General features: G+C 39.1%; 1 protein-coding gene across 1 annotated transcript; it reads right to left on the bottom strand.

Annotated features, from left to right (window-relative positions):
* Positions 1-1,399: 1,399 nt before the first annotated feature.
* Positions 1,400-18,627, bottom strand: NXPE2 (neurexophilin and PC-esterase domain family member 2). Its single transcript, XM_023208278.2, has 6 exons — positions 18,552-18,627; positions 17,342-17,447; positions 9,547-10,280; positions 4,405-4,466; positions 2,459-2,674; positions 1,400-2,074 (listed from the first exon to the last, which is right to left on the bottom strand). Exons 1-6 carry the CDS (start codon positions 18,575-18,577, stop codon positions 1,539-1,541), a joined length of 1,680 nt encoding a protein of 559 aa, XP_023064046.1. The 5' UTR covers positions 18,578-18,627; the 3' UTR covers positions 1,400-1,538.
* Between the last annotated feature and the right edge of the window lie 844 nt (positions 18,628-19,471).

Below are 19,471 nucleotides of genomic sequence, written 5' to 3'. Positions count from 1 at the left end.
GAAGTATCCTTGATAACAATATTCCTCTCTTGAGACGTAGAGTGTATTAATAGAAAGGGAGTGTATCTTTCTAATGAGAGGAAGATTTAGAGACAAAATTTGTCATGTGAGGCCCTCTGGAGGGGATCCCAAATCATATTTTAGGATATCCAAGAATCAGGGTTTTGGGTACATTAACATAATACTAAGTTGGTTTCTCTTAATGAGCCTGTGGGTTTTAGATTGTGACCCATGATTCTTACTGGAATCTAGAGAACAACTGGTTACTAAGTTCCAAATAATTTTCCTAAGCAAGAAGACTGCTATTATGATCCCACTGAGTTTTCCTGGATACATCATATTTTCTCTAAACTTGAATCATTTAATCTATGCATTTCTGGGCTGCACATGTCTTCAAATTATGGGTGATGATCATTTGCTATTCAATCATCATGCTCAGCACTGGAGATATGCCTTTAAATTTGGTTTTCTCTTCCTAGTAAGCACTATTTACAGTAGCCAAAAGGGGAAACAACCCAAATGTTGATCAACAAATGAATGGATAAACAAAATGTGGTACATACATACAATGGAATATTATTCAGTCTTAAAAACGAAGGAAAATTCTGACAAATGCTGCAACTTGGATAAGCCTTAAAGGCATTATGCTAAGTGAAATAAGTCAGACAGAAAAGGACAAATGCTGCATGTTCCCACTTATATGAGCTACCTGAAATAGTCAAATTCAGAAGGACAGAAAATACAATGTCGGTTGCCATGGGCCAAGGACAGGAGCAAATGGGGAGTTATTGTTTAATAGGTACCGAATTTCTTTTTGGAATGTTAAAAATGTGCCAGAGATGGATCATGATGATGGTTTCACAACATTGTAAATTACTTAATACCACTGAATTGCATGCTTAAAAATGGTTTACAGCCAGGAGTGGTGCTGCACGCTGGTGATCCCAGCTACATGGGAGGCTGAGTCAGGAGAATCACTTGAACCCAGGAGGCAGAGGTTGCAGTAAGCTGACATTGTGCCACTGCACTCCAGTCTTGGTGACAGAGTGAGACTCTGTCTCAAAAACTTAAAATAATCCCGGGCATGGTGGCTCATGCATGTAATCCCAGCACTTTGGGAAGCCAAGGTGGGCAGATCACCTAAGGTCAGGAGTTTGAGACCAGCCTGGCCAACATAGTGAAACCCCATCTCTACTAAAAAATATAAAAATTAGCTGGGCGTGGTGGTGGGCACCTGTAATCCCAGCTACTTGGGAGGCTGAGGCAGGAGAATCACTTGAACCTTGGAGGTGGAGGTTGCAGTGAGCTGAGATCACATCACTGCACTCCAGTCTGGGCAACAAGAGCAAAACTCCATCTCAAAAATAAAATAAAATAATAAAATGGCTTAAATAGTAAATGTTATGTTACATATATTTAACTATAATAAAACTTTTTCAAATTTAGTTTCCCCAAAACTTGGATTGCATTAAACTATCCTCACTGTATGTGTGAGATCACCTATAGAAAGTGGCTAGTGCTATTTTTGTATTTTTCCTCTAACAAATGTAGTTTAAAAACATGCCAATCTGATTTTGAATCACATAATCTGGTGGATGGGCATTGTTGGTGCAATATGCAATTTTCATGTCCCAGGCATCAATAATACCCACATTAAGGTCCACAAAAATATCTCTTATGATAAGATTCTGAATATAGCCATGAAAGTCACTAAACATCTCTGCATTTTGATGTATCTCTCTGGTGTTTTCAGTTTTCAGTATCACCTTGGTCTCTGGGCTTCGCAAGAATAGACGTTCAATGGCCTTTTGAATATTGATGGCCCTACGGATGAAAATGTTGATGGGAAAAGGTCGGAAGTGTTGGCCAAGGGTAATGACAATGGCTGTGTTTTTGTCTCCTGCTACCCGGTCAATTTCCCGTGGGATATAGTTTTCATCTTTCACTGAGAATAACTTTTTGGTAACAAATGGATGACCATGTTTTTTCCACTGAATCAAAATATGTCTTTCAACATCCAGAAGAACGTGTGTTTTAAAGATCCCGGCTCCATGATGATCAAAGTATTTTAGGGCTAATGAAAGACAAATCAATAAATCTTTTAACAAAAGGAAAATGATATAACTTTAAATTGCACACAACATGTATAAAATTCTAACCAAGATCACTCTAACTAAGCATTGTTGCCTATGTAGGCTGGATAATTTTACCAGGTGCATTACAATCTTAACAAAATGTTGAACTTTTTATGAGAATACATGAAGAGGAAGAAAAATATTAACATTTGTGAATGAAAATATAAAATTTAACTTTTTATTAAAAGCCCAAAGCCAAAAGTTAGGCAAATTAAAAAATAATAATAAAATAAATATTAGGAAAGAAAAGCAAATAATTCTAATTATTATTTCAAAACCCTCAAAAGTCAAATAGAATTTCAAAATATAAATTAAATACATACTTTTTACAGCTTTTTGTAAGTAGTAAATCCACTGACGCAGTGTTGAATCTCCCATGAGATAAATAAGTTTTCTTTCCAAGCAGTCATTTATATTTTTTGTTTCATTGAACTTGATCTGTTTACAAAATGCTGTAATCCACATTTTTTTCAAAGTATAACCACTGGGGAAAGGAGTCTTCATTCCGATCTGGCAGTTCTTTTTTATGTTCTCGCTCTCTGGCAATACAAATTTCCAGACTAAGTAATTTTTATCACCACAAATTATTTTGGAAAAATGGTTCTCATTTTTGCCTTCCTTTTCCTCTTTTTCCTCCCCCTTTCTCTTCAGCTCTATTTTGCCCTCCTCTCTTCCACAAATATCTATTTAGTAAGATCATGTTAAAAGGGTGAATTAAATAGTTTTTCTTGAATAGTTTTTCTTGGAGTGGGGCTCTGTTGGTTCTTGTGCATTTGCAATGTCTCCCTGGGCTCCACCTTGTCCCCAGAGCCACTCTGCTGTGGAACAGTCAGCCGGAGTCAGGAGGAAATGTGGGGCCGTGAAATATCAGGGCACAGTGGCCCTGCCAAATATTACACCAATGACATTGGCCTCGCTGAATTTTAAAACTCATCTTCCTCAAACTACTTATCCAGGAAAAGAAGCTTGAATGTGTTTATGAAATGAGTGTCACACATTGTTTATTTTGTGTGTCCCAGAATCATCTTCTCTGGTTAATAATTTTTCTAAAATCCTTAAATCTTAATTGTTGTGTCTAGAACTGAATGTAATAGTCTCAGCGTGATCTAACATAGAAAAAAGTAGGATCATGACCTCCCTTTTCTGAACGCTCTTCTATTAAAATAACCTAAATTGTATTTACTGACTCCTATTGAGTTTTCCCCCAGGTAAGTGTCTGAGGTCACTTTTATATTCAACACTTAATATACACATCTTCTTTGTCATTTACCTGCATTGTTGGGGTATGGGGTACATATTTAGGAACTTATATTTATTTGTATTGAATTACATCAGATTTTTAAGTGGCTCCAAAAATTACAGTCTGGTACTATCTTCCAAGAAACTGACTGACTTTACTAGAAATTACTGTTCAGGCAAGAGGGAAACAAAAGAGGTGTTATGAGCATTCAAGTTGCCTCAAGAATCTAAGAACTTTCTTCAGTGTAAAAGTTGGGTGTGAGTGATACTTGCCCTAGCAGAGAAGGGATCTGTCTTCTTCATAGATTGTAAGCTTTACATCTGGGTTCATGATTTATTTGTGTTTATGTTCTCCACAGGGTTTAGCAAAGTTCTTTGTATATAGTAGGTCCTCAGTAAACATTTGCTAAAAGCATGAAAAAGGGGTAATGAGTAACTGTATACCCCATTGATTGTTAAAATGGAAGTCCTTTGCTTTACTTTAATTTTGAAATTCACTTCATTTCCAGTATAGCACAAATATCACTTCTATGAGGGAAATGGTTTTGTGTTGATCACTAAAGTTCATGTGATTAAACTGAGAAAAAATTCACAGAAATTTCTAGTTCATAGAACTTAAAGTAAGATGGCTTGGCTAAATGAGAAATTAGAAACCACCAAAGAAATGTCCTAACTCTGAATCTGTGCAGTTCACCTGATTCACTTTTCACATAGCACCAGCACCTGATCACTGGCTCTGGAGGAATGAATCTCGAATTTAAATACAAATAGTCTGTACATTTTGAGATGGTGCCACTGAAGTTAATAGTTTCCCTAGCCTTTTATATCTGACTTGGGATGAAAATTGTTTTAAATCGATATGAAAATAATTTCCAAGAATAAAATCCCTTCTAAAACCCAAGGTGGTTGATGTAATTTGTCCCAGGAAATGAGAGATCAAATGGTTAATGTAGAATAAATATCTCTAAGTAAGCATGTCCCTTCTGTGGATAAATTGTGATCATGGCAGGCAACAACACTCCAGACTTACTGTCACATGGTACAACCTCAACGGGGGTAAAGTTCTTCATCATTTCAACTCCTATGTTGGACCTGCAAGAAATGGAAAAATAAATTAGCTTAATATCTGCCAAATGCCTTTCCCCCCATTATTTTGATATATTTAAGATATCCTGGGGAAGTAAATGGGTCAGGATTCTGGAAAGCTGTTCCTCTGCTAATAGCAGGGAATCTGGAGATCCAGAAAAGTCACTCACCCTCCATATGCAATTCATCAAATCTATCTAACATCTATCTATCTATCTGTCTATCCTTCTTTTAATTTTACCTTCTAAATGGCTGTCTACCACAATCTACCCTCTCCACCTTTTCCACCTGTAGTAATTCAGGCCTTCATCAACCTTTACGTAGGCCGGTGCTTCTCAAACTTGGGCTTGCATCAGAATTACCTGCAGTACTTATTACAACTCTGATTACTGAGCCTCACACCCAGAATTTCTGTTTCAATAGTTATGGGGCAAATTTCCAAGAATTTGGATTTCTGTAATAACAAGCTCTTGGGCAAACCCAAAGCCAATGGTCCAGTGACATTACTTTGAGAACTCTGTCCTAAATTATTATAATACTATCTTTCTGCCCTTTTGGTTTATCCCACCGAAATACAACCTCTATGCTACCTGTTTTATTCCCCTATGTAAAATGTTCCCATGACTTTCTGTCCTCAACCTACAGGAAAAGCTCCCTAACTGGTATAAAAATCTCCTATGAGTGTCTACATTGTCAGCTTCATCTTCATCTACTCTTCATCTTTTTGAGTTCCCAGGAGTCTATTTTTCATAGTCTGTTATCTCCCTCAGATAGGAATCAAGTCAATATTACTCACTATAATATTTCCAGTGCCCAGCACAGTGAGCTTCATCTTAATGATGCTACATTAAAATTAGGATTAAAACAATGTATTAACCATGTATCAGTCCCAACGACTATGGTGACTATGTCTGGCCAAACTGAATTCACTCTATCAGAATGAAAACCATCTGGGGGAAGGTAGGCCCTTTCAGAGCCAGAGCCACAGAAACCTTCAAGAGGGATGGAGAAAGCACTTTCTAAGATTGAGAAGAATTGCCTGAATCTCAGGAAATGAGTTTTTGGGTCAAGTGAAGATAATATCCCCTTCATCAAGAAGGCCAGAGGACTGAAGAGAGGTCAGAGTGGCTGGAGGCGATGGCTGAATGGAGTGGTGGAGTCATGGGAGACAGCACTATGGCCCATTGACTTTAGAATAAGATCGACTGGGAATCCTGTTCTGACTCTGTAATTCAACTGGATATGCGACTGTTGCCAACCTATTTAATATGCCTAAATTTCCTCATCTTTAAAATGAGCATAATAATAGTCACTCCAGAGTATATTACTAAGGATTAATGGTATAATATAAGGGAGGCATCTAACATAAAGGTTGACATATAGTAGGTGCTCAACAAATCATTGCAATTATTATTACTGAGGATCCCATCAGGCCTATTTTTGGCACAAGATTAAGATTTGTCTCTAAGAAATTGGAACCTGACCAAACCTCTATTCTCCCATACCTATCTCAGGTAAGCCTGAGGATAACAAAAGAGATCAAGACCTGGCTACCTTGTAAATTTGGTTACCAAAGAAAACTTTGGTGTTACATTAAAATTAGGATTAAAACCATGTATTATATTATAAAGGAATTCATTTTAATGCCTCCTGTTTTTGTAATTGTGTATGTGCATTAAATTTTAAAAAGGGGTCTATAACTAATTAGACCATAATATAAATTAACAGAATAGTGAACAACTGTGTTACCTATGTGATATCTTCTCCTGTGGTGACCCCTCATTTACTTTTTTATCACGATTATCCATAAAACTCTTAAATTAAAAAGAAAAAGACTTTTTTAATTTGAAGAAATAAATGTCCTAGGAAGTAACATTTCTGATTCTTCAGCCGGGGTTGGAAGAGAGAACCCAAGTTGGAAAATATATTTACAGTCATCCCTCAGTATATGTGGGAGATTGGTTCCAGGACCCCCACTGCATCTACAAAAATCAGCATACGCTCAAGTCCTGCATTCAGCCCCGTGGAACCCAAGCATACGAAAAGTCAGCTTTCCTTATATGTAGGTTTTGCATCCTGTGAATATTATATTTTTGATCCACATTTGGTTGAAAATTCTTTGAATACAGGTGGATTTGTGCAGTCCAAATCTAGGTTGTTCAAGGATTAATGGTACTATGTTACAAATGAAACAGAAACTGGGTTAGTCCCTGTGTTCGTGAGAAGGAAAGATGTCAAAGAACTGGGCTTGGGTCTAGGAAGGGGCCCTAGAGCTTAGCAATAGAATGGTCCATGAGACTTCTTGGATGTGTAGTCAACTGTTCCTTGCATATGCATTACATCACCTGTAAGGAGACTGAAATCTCTATTTCCATGCAGTAGAGGAAAAAAACTTAATAGCTTGAATAGAGCAGGGCATCTGGGAAGGATTTATGTCCATTTGGAAATAAAGCAGGTTACTATCATGATTACTGTCATGAGCACAGCCCCCTTGAGAAGCCTGATTAGGACCCAAAATGTGTGCCAGTCTGCCAGACTAGGGACTTCGGATTTCCTGAGATACAGCCAGCAACTGTGCAAGGATGGTACCTCCAACCCGGGCTTTCAATGAGGACTAACTCAAGAGGGATCCAACTGTAGCCAACAGGGAATATAGAACCAGGCACATATAGAATATAGAAACTTAAGTCCATCCTTACACTTAAGACATAATTCTGAGACCTTCAAGACAGGAAGAACTTTATGTCTCCATGATCATTTTTCCTTTGCTTCATAAAAATTTATTTTAAAAATCCCAGCTTCTTTTAGCTGAGCCAGAGGGGATAAAGAGATTTTTCCATACCTTGATCAGGAAAATGTAAAGAAGTGAAGGAGACGTAGGGGTGAAAGGGAGAGCCTGAAGTGATGTAGGGTCAGTTGTACCCAACTCTGTGTCATCATAATGCTTAAATTGGATTTGAACTTGAATTTGCAGGATATTGTGCTATCCTGGAAAGTTGCCCTTCTGAACACATATCAGAAAACTAAAGCCTTTCTACGGCAGCAGCTGCCAAACTGGGGAACCAAAGTCTCTTTAAATGATCCATAAAATAAGTGGTCTGTGGCCAAATAAATTTGAGAAATGCTGTATGCTCTATTCTTGCTTGAGGGGATACATATTAAAGTTTCTGAGAAGTCCTGCTACAAAGAAACCAACTTAACTTTAATTATTTCTCCAAATTGTATTATTTCGGCATTGTGCTGGGCCTATGAGACAAAATACTGGCCCTGAATGACTTCCTGACAGACACAGATTGATGACTTCTAAGGCCCTGCCTACCTATCTCATCTTGTCTCTCCCTTACTTCCTGCCTTCCAGCCTCACTGCACTCCACCCCCACCATGGTTCCTGGAACATTCCAACATGCTCTTGCCTCAGGTCCTATTCATTCTCTTGAAAATGCTATTTCCCGAAAATTGACATGGCTTATTCCCTCACTTCACTCAGGTTGTTGCTCAAGACAAGCCTTACCTGATACTATTTTAAAATAGCATCAACCATCACGTTTGAAACCCTTACTCTTATGACCTTCATATTAAAGAGTTTTAATATTAAAAGAGTTTAAATTTCACCCTCAGAGCCGTGGGGTCATCTTAAAGCTTTTAAGGAGGAAATAGTGAAAGACAAATCTGTTTATTTACTTTTTGTCCTTCTATCCCACTAGAATGTTAATTCCCAACACCTAGGGCTGTGTCTGGAATACAGAAGGTGCTGACTACTTATAAACTGAAAGAATGGTCTAGGCATGACGGCTCATGCCTATAATCCCAGCACTTTGGGAAGATGAAGTGGGTGGATCTCCTGAGGTGGGGAGTTCAAGACCAGCCTGGCCAACATGGTGAAACCCGGTCTCTACTAAAGATACAAAAATTAGCCAGGCGTGGTAACGGGTGCCTGTGGTCCCAGCTACTCGGGAGACTGAGGCAGGAGAATTGCTTGTACCCAGGAGGTGGAGGTTGCAGTAAGTTGAGATCGTGCCACTGCACTCCAGCCTGGGTGACAGAGCGAGACTCGGTCTCAAAAAAAAAGAATGAATGGTGAAAAGTAGTTAACACTTAATGCTCTGCAGAGCTTACAACTTAACAGAGGATATTAAAAATAAATTGGAAAATTAATAATGTAATAAGAATTATGTTGGGGAAGAACAAAATGCTAAGGAAGAATATAGAACTAGAACTTCACTCAGAGAGATGGAAAGTTTCCTAGAGGAAATGATGTCTAAACCAAAGCCTGTGAAATGCCAGAGGTGAGAGGACATGGTCCATTTGCGAAATAAAAGGAGTTTCACTGACCGACAGAGAGCAAGGCAGCATAATGGTGAGACAAGAGGCTGCCAAGGGAGAAAAGTCTTTGTAAACATATTAAAGAGTTTAAATTTCACCCTTAGAGTCGTGGGGTCATCTTAAAACTTTTAATAAGAAAATAGTAAAAGATATAACTGTATTTCAGAAACATTAGTCTAGGTGCAGTGTGGAGAATAGATTGGAAGAAACAAGACTGAGGGCAGAGAAATCAGCTCTGGGGATTGTTGCAATGATCTGAGGTATGATGGCAGATTATACAAGGATAGAGGCAATCGTGGTAGACAGAAATGGCTGGGTTCAGGAGATAGTTGGGAGGTATGATGTATAGAACTTGATGATTCACTGGATGTAAGGGGTAAAGCTTGACTGAACAATGATATAATTCACCACTTTTTTATTGTACAGCATCTATTAATACTCTATAGGATTAGTATTCCATGGAACACATTATAGAAAATACTGGTCTATAAAAAATTACTGAACCTGGAAGTACTGCAAACCATGGAGAACTATAGGTCTATATTAAGTGCTTCACTGGTTATACTCCTGTCAGCAAATAGTTCTAGAGGTGACTTGTATGGATCCCTGTGAACACACTCCAAGCTGAACGGACTCTGAGGACCTAATTATAATTTAGTCAACATAATTGACATGATACAAAAGTTTGATTAGGCAAAACTACTAGGCAGAGTTTAGTCAAATACCTCATTTTGTCTATTATTGTATTTGGAAGCCTCTTTACCTGTGGAAAAGGCTCCATTCTTCCTTGCTAAGATAGGAAATATTTCTTGTCCTAGTGGTCATGTGGGTCAAGGCCTCACAGGGCATATGTTGAGGCCTCACACAGTAGAAAGCTTCATGATCTCTGTCATCCATGTACTGGCACAGTTCAGCATTTGTGTTTAGGGTCAAGCCACATTCAGTGAAGACATTGGAGGTTCTGTTGGCAAACAGGCCAATGAAGATGATTTTATCACATCCTTGGTTCCTTGCCCTCCAGAGAGCTGACACCCCTTCACTGGGGTGGATGAGCAGCAGAGACAGGGAGACCTGGCCCTCCCAGAACAAAGTGAAGCTGACCAGGTAGGTGCCGTTGCTGAAGTCAGTCACCTTTCCCGAAGCACCTGCCATTAGGGCTGGGGAGGACATCCTGGCCCTCAGGAAATCCCCACCATATTGCTTCCTGCGTCCCAAGTGGTCCCTCACTTCCAGAAGGATGTCCAGCTGATCCCCCCTGCAGTACGTATCTTGAGGGTTAAGGATGGTGGCTGTGCTGTGTGTGGCACTGGTGGTGGTATTCACATGGGTGAATGGTCTGGGTGGGATTTGCTGGTCTAGTTTCTCCATAATGTCCTTTATTCTAAGTTCAGTCTCCTTTGGTGAGACTGCTGGACACAGTGGTGCTTCAGAGTGTGAAGATTTTTTGAAGATGTTCCCTTGGTTCAGGGTAATATGGTTTTCCAAGCTGAACAACAACTGAAATATTGAAAGGGAAAAGAAAATATCATCAGCAAATAATAGTGCTTGCTTTTCTATATAAATTATTATGTCTTATTTTATACCTTTCAGTGTGATAAATTAAATATCAAAAATCAATACTAACTGGTTTTCAGTTATGGAATCATCAGAATTGGTTTCCATGTAGTATGACTTCCTCTGCTGCAAGCAGATGGTTTTCTTTAGGAGTCACTGGCTTAAAAATAAACTAGATACAATCAATACATATTATTTCATGATTCAATTTTAGAGTTTTTCCTTTTGCTATCCCCTCACTTTACTTTTCTTTTTAAAAATCATATTATCATTTTCTATATTGACAATGCGGACAACAGAGCACAATGTGGTACATGTTTCATGTACACTGGGAAAGAATGTATATTCCACTGCTGTTGGAGGAAGTGCTTTATGAAGGTCAATCAGATTTAGTTGAAGGGTTGTGTTCTCTAGTTCTTCTACATTTTTACTGACTATATTAGTTTCATTGGGCTGACATCACAAAACATCACAAATTTAGTGACTTAAAACAACATAAATTTATTCGCTCATAGTTCTGGAGGCCGGAAGTCGGAGATCAAGGTGTCAACAGGGTTGGTTCCTTATGGAGGCTTTGCGGAGGAATATATTCCATGTATCTCTCCTAACCCCTGGTGGTTTCCAGTAATCCTTGGTGTTCCTTGGCTTGTAGATAGTTTACTTCAATCTCTGCCTCCATATTTATGTAACCTTCCCCTCTGTGTGTGTTTTCCCCTTTTCTTCTCTTAAAAGGACATTTGTCACTGGATTTAGGATTCCCCTTAATCCAGGATGATCTCATCTTGAGCCCTTTCACTTACTTACAAATATTTTGTAGCTTTGCTATTAGATGTACACACATGTATTGCTTGTTACATATTTGGGGTGAATTGTCACTTTTATCATTATATAGTGATTTTATTTATTCTTAGTAATTTTCCTGGTTCTGAAATCTACTTTGTCTGATATTAATAAATTCATGCAAGCATTATTTTGGTTAGGTTTTGCATGGTATATCTATTTTTGTCATTTTACTTTTAGCCTACCTATATCTTTATATTTAAAATGGATGTTAGCTTATGGTTGGTTTCTTTTCTTTTCTTTTTGCTTTTTTTTTGGATATGGAGTCTCACTCTGTCACCTAGGCTGGATTGCAGTGGCACGATCACAACTCACTGGATCCTTGATCTACCAGGCTTAGGTGATCCTCCCACCTCAGCTTCCCAGGTAGTGTGAGCCACCAGCACATGGCTAAATTTTGTATTTTTTGTACAAAATTTTTTGTAAATTTTGTATTTTTTGTACAAAATTTTTTGTAAATTTTGTATTTTTACCATGTTGCCCAGGCTGATCTTAAACTCTTGGGCTCAAGGAATCTGCCAGTCTCAGTCTCCCAAAGTGCTAGAATTATAGACCTGAGCCACTGAGCCCAGCTTGATTTTTTCTTTTTCTTCTTCTCTTTTTCTTTTTCTCCTTCTCCTCCTCCTTCTCCTCCTCCTCCTCCTCCTTCTTCTTCTTCCTCCTCCTCCTCCTTCTCCTTCTTCTCTTTCTTCTTCTTCTTCCTCCTCTTCTTCTTTCTTCTTCTTCCTCTTCTTTTTCTTCTTCTTTTAAATTGAGATGGAGTCTCACTCTGTCGCCCAGGTTGGAGTGCAGTGGTGCAATCTCGGCTCACTGCAACCTCCACCTCCCGGGTTCAAGCAATTCTCTTGCCTCAGCCTCCTGAGTAGCTGGGATTATAGGTGTGCCCCACCACACCTGGCAATTTTTTTTTTTTTTTTTGTATTTTAGTAGAGATGTTCTTTCACCATGTTAGTCAGGCTGGTCTTGAACTTCTGACCTCGTGATCCACCTGCCTTGGCCTCCCAAACTGCTGGGATTACAGGCATGAGCCACCATGCCTGGCCGATTTCTTCTTTTTATATATTCTGACAGTCACTATTTTTTCACTGATGTGTTTGGACTATTTATATTTAGTGTTCTTATTGATATGCTTTGATCTAAGTCTATGATTTTAATAATTGTTTTCTCTTTGTTCTCTCTTTTTCTAATTCCAATGCCACTACTTTTAAATGTACCAGAACTCTCTGTTCTCCTTAACAAGGAGAACAAGGGGAACTAGGTTACTACAGTCTAACCAAGTTGGGTTTTGCCAAAACCTGATCAACCTGGGGTAAGGAAAATACCCAAACCCAGCCCCCATCTGGCCTTCTTATTTCACCTAAGGATTGACGTGGGTATAGGAAAATGGGAAGCTGACAAGCATTTGTGAAGGTCATGATATAAGGGCATAAGCTCACTAAAATACTGAGAATAAATCACAGTACTACAGAATGCTTCCCCTCCTGCACATCTTACAACCAACTCAATAGGAATTCTGTATAGAAACAGAAGATTATAGCGAAAAGCACTGCAAGCCTCAGACCCTATTTAAAAAGGGGTCCCTAGAAACACCCAAGGATGAAGTCTCTAGGAGAGATATAAAGATGGAAACTGGAGGAAATTGTAGCCTCTGACACAATATCTACAGTAAACAGTAAACACAGTCTAACTCCTAACCACATAAACATAAAAGCTCACACTAAAGGCCTATCTCAGTTTCAGCTGACCAACTATATCATATCCAGATTTCGGTAAAAATTACAAGGCACACAAGAAGAAAAAAAAATACAGTCTAAAGGGACAATGCAAGCATCAGAATCAAACTTAGTTATAATAGAGATTTTGAAATTATCAGACCGGAAATTTAAAATAACTATGATTGAGGTATTAATACTTAGGGCTCTAATAAAAAAAAAAACACACAACAAGCGGAAACAGATGGGTAATGCAGGTAAAGATGTGGCAACTCTAAGAAACAATCAAAAGGAAATGCTAGAAATTAAAAAAACACTGCATCAGAATAAAGAACATCTTTGATGAACTCATGAACAGACTGAATATAGTCATGTGAAAAATAAGAGAGCTTGAAGATAGGTCAACAGAAACTTCCCAAACTATAAACAAGAGAAAAAGCATGAAGAAAGAACAGAATATCCAAGAACCGTGGGACAAACGCAATAGGCATAAATACACATAATGGGAATACCAAAAGGAGAATAAAGAAAGAGAAAGGAACAGAAGAAATATTTGAAGAAATAATGACTGAAATTTTTCCAAAACTAGTAACAGAAACCAAGCCATCGATCCATTTTGAGCATTTAAAGACATTGTTTGGCCACTTGGCAGTGGTGACCACAGCAGGCATTTTGGACTCAGGCTGGAGTTTGCAGCATTTGCTCTGGAAAGGCAGAAGGGTACCCACAGTCAGAATTGAGTGGTGAATGTGGAGAGTTCCCCAGCAGTAGGCACTGGAATTAGTATTTTTCCTGTCACAGGCCTGGAGTAGGAGGAGAGTTTCTGAGACCAGGGTTTCTCCTGGGTGGTGAGGCTTGTAGCCAGGGACAGCTTTGCAATCTGGAACCAGTCTGTGTGTGTCAATCCTGGTGTTCCAGCCTGCTCCCTTGGCCATTTGGGGCATAGTGCCCCATCAGCTCCAAGAAGTAGAAGGGAGGCAGACCTCACTTTCCCTGGAGATCTAACCCTCAGCACTATCTGCCCCTAAGGGAAGGGGGAGCACAGCTCACCAAAGCCCCCCTTGGGCCAAAGAAAATGCAAACATGGTACCAGCTGCTGAAGGTGGCATCACCAAAGCCCAGGAGTGCATGTGGAGAGGAGGTCATCACTCACCCCCACCTTTATTCTCAGTGCACTGTTGCAGATTTAGCAGCAGCTCTTTCTATCAGGGCATGGGGAGCATGGACTGAAAGAGACAGCTTCCTCAGTGTCTCCAACACCACTGAAGGTGAATGTGTGCTAGGAGAGGGCATGTTTCACACTTCCCAATTTGTCTCTGTCCCTGCCCCTAGCTTCCAGCTATTACTCTTAAATGCCACACACTAAACTGCCGCTTGAATTACATCACCAAACAAAATTACATTGCTACAAAAAGCAATATCTGAGAAAGCCACTACAACCTATCTGTAACCAATGAGCCCATAAAGAGCCTAGGCACCCTGAAAACACCAAGAAACAAAGCCATTTGATCATACACAATATACACCATAGCCATACCCCCAAGAAAAAACAAAAGAAAAAATCAAGAATCCCTATCCAAATGGTAGCAAATTCAAAGGAAAGAAAAGAAGTGTCAACTTTCTCAGATGAGAAGGAACCAGTGTAAGAACTCTGGCAATACAAAAAACCAGAGCATTTCATCACCTCCAAAGGATGCCATTCACTCACAAACAATGTATATTAACTAGAATGAAATATCTAAAATGACAGGTGTAGAATTCAGCATGTGCACAGCAAGGAAACTAACCAAGATTCAAAAGAAATTTGAAATTCAACACAAGGCGCCAGAAAAAATGATCTTTAATTCCTAGACCAGTGCCTGACACACAATATACACTTAACAAATGTTTGTTGAATGAATGCTTAGAACAGGCTGAGACTGGAGGCAGGGAAATTAATTGGAAAACTATTTCAACAATTTAGATGAGCAATGACAAAGTATTGGTCTAAAGAAAGACAATGTGGATGGAGAAAAAAAGGACAGACTTGAGAGACATTTTGGAGGTAGGACTGATAAGACTTAGTGGCTGATAGCTTGTGGAGGGAGTTTTAGCTTGATTGACTACACAGGCTATGGCAACAATTATTAAGACTGGAGAGATAAAAGTAGAGAATTTGTTTCGATTTGATTTTGTATGCTTGTTTTGTTTTGTTTTGTTTTTTATTATACTTTAAGTTCTAGGGTACATGTGCATAACATGCAGGTTTGTTACACATGTATACTTGTGCCATGTTGGTGTGCTGCACCCATCAACTCGTCAGCACCCATCAACTCATCATTTACATCAGGTATAACTCCCAATGCAATCCCTCCCCCCTCCCCCCTCTCCGTGATAGGCCCTGGTGTGTGATGTTCCCCTTCCCGAGTCCAAGTGAGCTCATTGTTCAGTTCCCACCTATGAGTGAGAACACGCAGTGTTTAGTTTTCTGTTCTTGCGATAGTTTGCTGAGAATGATGGTTTCCAGCTGCGTCTATGTCCCTACAAAGGACTCAAACTCATCCTTTTTTATGGCTGCATAGTATTCCACGGTGTATATGTGCCACATTTTCTTAATCCAGTCTGTCACTGATGGACATTTGGGTTGATTCCAAGTCTTTGCTATTGTGAATAGTGCCACAATAAACATACGTGTGCATGTGTCTTTATAGCAGCATGATTTGTAATCCTTTGGGTATATACCCGGTAATGGGATGGCTGGGTCATATGGTACTTCTAGTTCTAGATCCTTGAGGAATCGCCATACTGTTTTCCATAATGGTTGAACTAGTTTACAATCCCACCAACAGAATGGGAGAGAATTTTTTGCAATCTACTCATCTGACAAAGGGCTAATATCCAGAACCTACAAAGAACTCAAACAAATTTACAAGAAAAAAAAACAAACAACCCCATCAAAAAGTGGGCAAAGGATATCAACAGACATTTCTCAAAAGAAGACATTCATACAGCCAACAGACACATGAAAAAATGCTCATCATCACTGGCCATCAGAGAAATGCAAATCAAAACCACAATGAGATACCATCTCACACCAGTAAGAATGGCAATCATTAAAAAAGTCAGGAAACAACAGGTGCTGGAGAGGATGTGGAGAAATAGGAACACTTGTTTTGTTTTTATTAGGGGATGACGGTGAGACAAATTATAAATTTGGTGTGTGTGTGTTTTGTGTTGGTAGTGCTAGTAGAAGACTTAGGTGGAGATATCCAATGAATAGTACATATTCAAGAGTGGGGCTGGGAAGAGGTTTCAGCCTTGGAAGGACATAGCAGAGATTCTCAAATGTTAGCATGCTTATACATAAGCTGAGGAGCTTGCTAATACTTTGTAATCTTAGGCTCAAACTGAGAGTTCTGGAGTATGGCTTAGGAATCTGCATTTTACACACAGGAATAAACACAGGTATTCTGGGCAGAAGGCTCCCAGACCTCACTTGTGAAACACTAATATTGGTAGTGGATAGGACCTGGGCAAATGAATTAAAAGATACATGCATAGAAGAGAAGAGGATCAGAGGAAGAAATCTAGAGAACACGTATTTATAGAGAGGGCCTAGGTAAAGAAACTTCCTGTGCTGTGCTCTGAAGGCTTTTTTTTTTTTTTTTTTTTTTACCAGTTCATATTACTGGCTGAATGCCCTAGACTGTGGTGCTTCTTGTTTGAAGCTTGGAGGTAAGTCTGCATTAGACAAAGGTTAGAGAGACACTTTTAAAGGTAGTTGGGTTCAAATGTAAACGGACCTCAAATGGCTAAACAAAGGAGTTTGTTCTTTATATTGTCATTGGTGAAAGCGTTTGATCAGGACCAGAAGATGATGAAAGCAGAATTTCTGAAAGATTATGTTTGTACTAAATGGTCGGGAAGAAAAGAAACTGGAAGCAAGGTGAGTTAAGAAAAACTTAAAAAGGGAAGAGTCAAAAGACACTAAACTACTTAAAGAATAAGAAAACCCCTGTGAAAAAGGCAGAGGACTGAAACAGAAACTTAATTAGTTTGAAATCTCAGAGGCCAAGGGAGGAGGAGAGAATTTTGAGGCTGGATGCTTACAGTGTCAGGCGGTACAGAGATGGCACAAATCCACCTGCCATTTTCTAAAGAAAAACAAGAATAATGTATACATTGCCATTTAAAATAGTAATAATAATGTATGCATTGCCAAAGGGATTTATGCTGAACAGTGAACCCCTGATCCACATTCTCCTGCTAAGATGATATGCCTTTAACTTTTATTTCTTGCCATGATAAAGTATGCATTGCCAAAGGGATTTATGCTGAACAGTGAACCCCCGATCCACGTTCTCCTGCTAAGATGATATGCCTTTAACTTTTATTTCTTGCCATGATAAAGGGGGTCATTCAAATGAAGTCACTGTGACCTTCTGTGAAATTCTTAAAAAAGAAACTTCCTACCTCTGTGTGGTCTTTTGAAGCCAAGTAAATGACCCAGAAAATTAAGATAAATATCAACATCAGCAGTAATTTTCGAGCTATGGCATTTGGAAACAAAGTGAGTATCCTATAAGAGAGGACAGGAGACATAATCACATTAAATCAAATAAGCACGACATGGCTCCATATACTTTGGTTCCTCTTCAGTAATTTCCAGAACAAGGTGATATTATCCTGGATTTTCCAAAAGTTCCTTTATATCTTCTATTGTCAATCAGAAACAGTGTTTCCCTGAGGCAGGGAACAAAACTCCCAGAAGGACTCCTGGTTTCTGATGCTCAGGTTAATTCTTTGGGTTTGGAGTCACATCACATACTGGAACCTGTTTTCTTGTCGAGGTCTCAGCATGGACAACAAGGTTTTAGACTATTTACCAGAAAAAAACAGTACCCCCACCCCCACCCTACCCCTGCCGTGTCCTCTAGTGAATCCTGGTCTCTAAATCTCTCTCTGATACACACACACACACACACACACACACACACACACACACAAGCACACACGTGTTGTCTGGTGCCCTCTCTCCCTGGTCTTATCTGCTTCCAAGAGCTTCATTATAAACCTCCCATTTACTTTTTTAGGCAGCTTGTTGCCACCTCAGTTATCTCCTCAAGCCAATGCAGTTGATTAACACTGCCAAAAAGAGTAAAAGTTACAGTCTTTAAAAAAGCTCAGTGTTGAGTGGTTAGAATTTTAGTGTTCGTTTTTAAAACCCAGAATCCCAAAAGTATGTGGCAAAGAGCTAAATTATGGCAATCTTTACCAAACGTTTTTGACCAGGACCCACAGTAAAAAAAAAAAACAAACAAACAACCCCCTCTCCAAAAAAAAAAAAAAAAAACACACATCATACCAAATCCCAATTTAGGACACATGAATGCATACACACACACACACACACACACACACACACACACACACACACCCCGCAAAAACCTCATAAAACAATACTTATCTACACTGCACACAATGCACTAAGATTTTTTTTCTAGTTACTATTTTATTCCATTTAATTGTATTCCATTTTAAAAGTATTTTTACGTCCAAGTAAAATGATTTTACTATCCTCTAAAGGGTTGCATCACACCATCTGAAAAACACCAAATGGTCTATAGTTCTCCCCTCCCTTCCCTGACGTTAGCTTGCCAGTAAGAGTTGGAAAGTACCACACCTATGGATGAATATTTTCTCCATCATCTTCTCATGTTCTCACAGGAATTACAGTTGTCCAGAGACTCTCCTTGATTAAAGCAGTCTTTGCATTTATTTTAGGGTTGGAGTTTCCCTATGAGCTTCATTGATCAAAAGCTGAAATCCTATTTGTGGCCACAGCGTGCCAGCTGGAATCATAAACCTCCCTTTTCATGATCTGTTCCTGCCCAACCCACACCACAGAGCCAGAAGAAAAACGCCATGAGGAAGCTCTGAAGCTTGTTTTTAGAGACTGGACATCTAATTGCAGCACTGGGTCACCTTTGGTTGAGGTTTTACTTATTTATAGACAGACTGCACTTCCCGTGCTCATGCCTTCGTATGGTTTTCATGTGGGATTAGTCACCTCCATGGTAGCAGGAAAAGTAACTGAAAAATCAGAAAGAAGAAAAACAGAAGCCCCGAGTCCACAGTTCTTAAGGCCTGAGAATTGATTTAGCTGGGTCCTCTCAATTTTTGGAGTGCTGTCTTTGTAAACTTTCTCTTGCTCTAAACCATTGCATACATCAAGCAGTCCAACAGTGACGATTTAAGTTAAAATCTCAGGCCACAAGAGGAACAGCCACAGGTCTAAATCTCACTGCAACTTGAATATGTAACAAGGTAAGAGAATCCAAAAGAGCAAATTCTGTGGATGTGGGTATGACACTGATCTTCAGTGGTCACAGTGCAACTACTGGCCAGGTGGCCCTGGTACCACCATATCACATGAGCCGCACTCAGTATGCATTGCTCTGCATGAGACTGTCTAGATATAGATCTCTATATACAGATATAGAGAGATGATAGCTATCTAGATATAAATATGGATATATACATGTGTATATTTCATAGATATGTATATATTTATATACACATAGCATTTGTTTGTTTGCATCT

This window comes from Piliocolobus tephrosceles, chromosome 13 (assembly GCF_002776525.5).
Source record: "Piliocolobus tephrosceles isolate RC106 chromosome 13, ASM277652v3, whole genome shotgun sequence".
NCBI classification, from domain to species: Eukaryota; Metazoa; Chordata; class Mammalia; order Primates; family Cercopithecidae; genus Piliocolobus; species Piliocolobus tephrosceles.
This window is presented reverse-complemented; position numbering and strand designations above follow the sequence as displayed.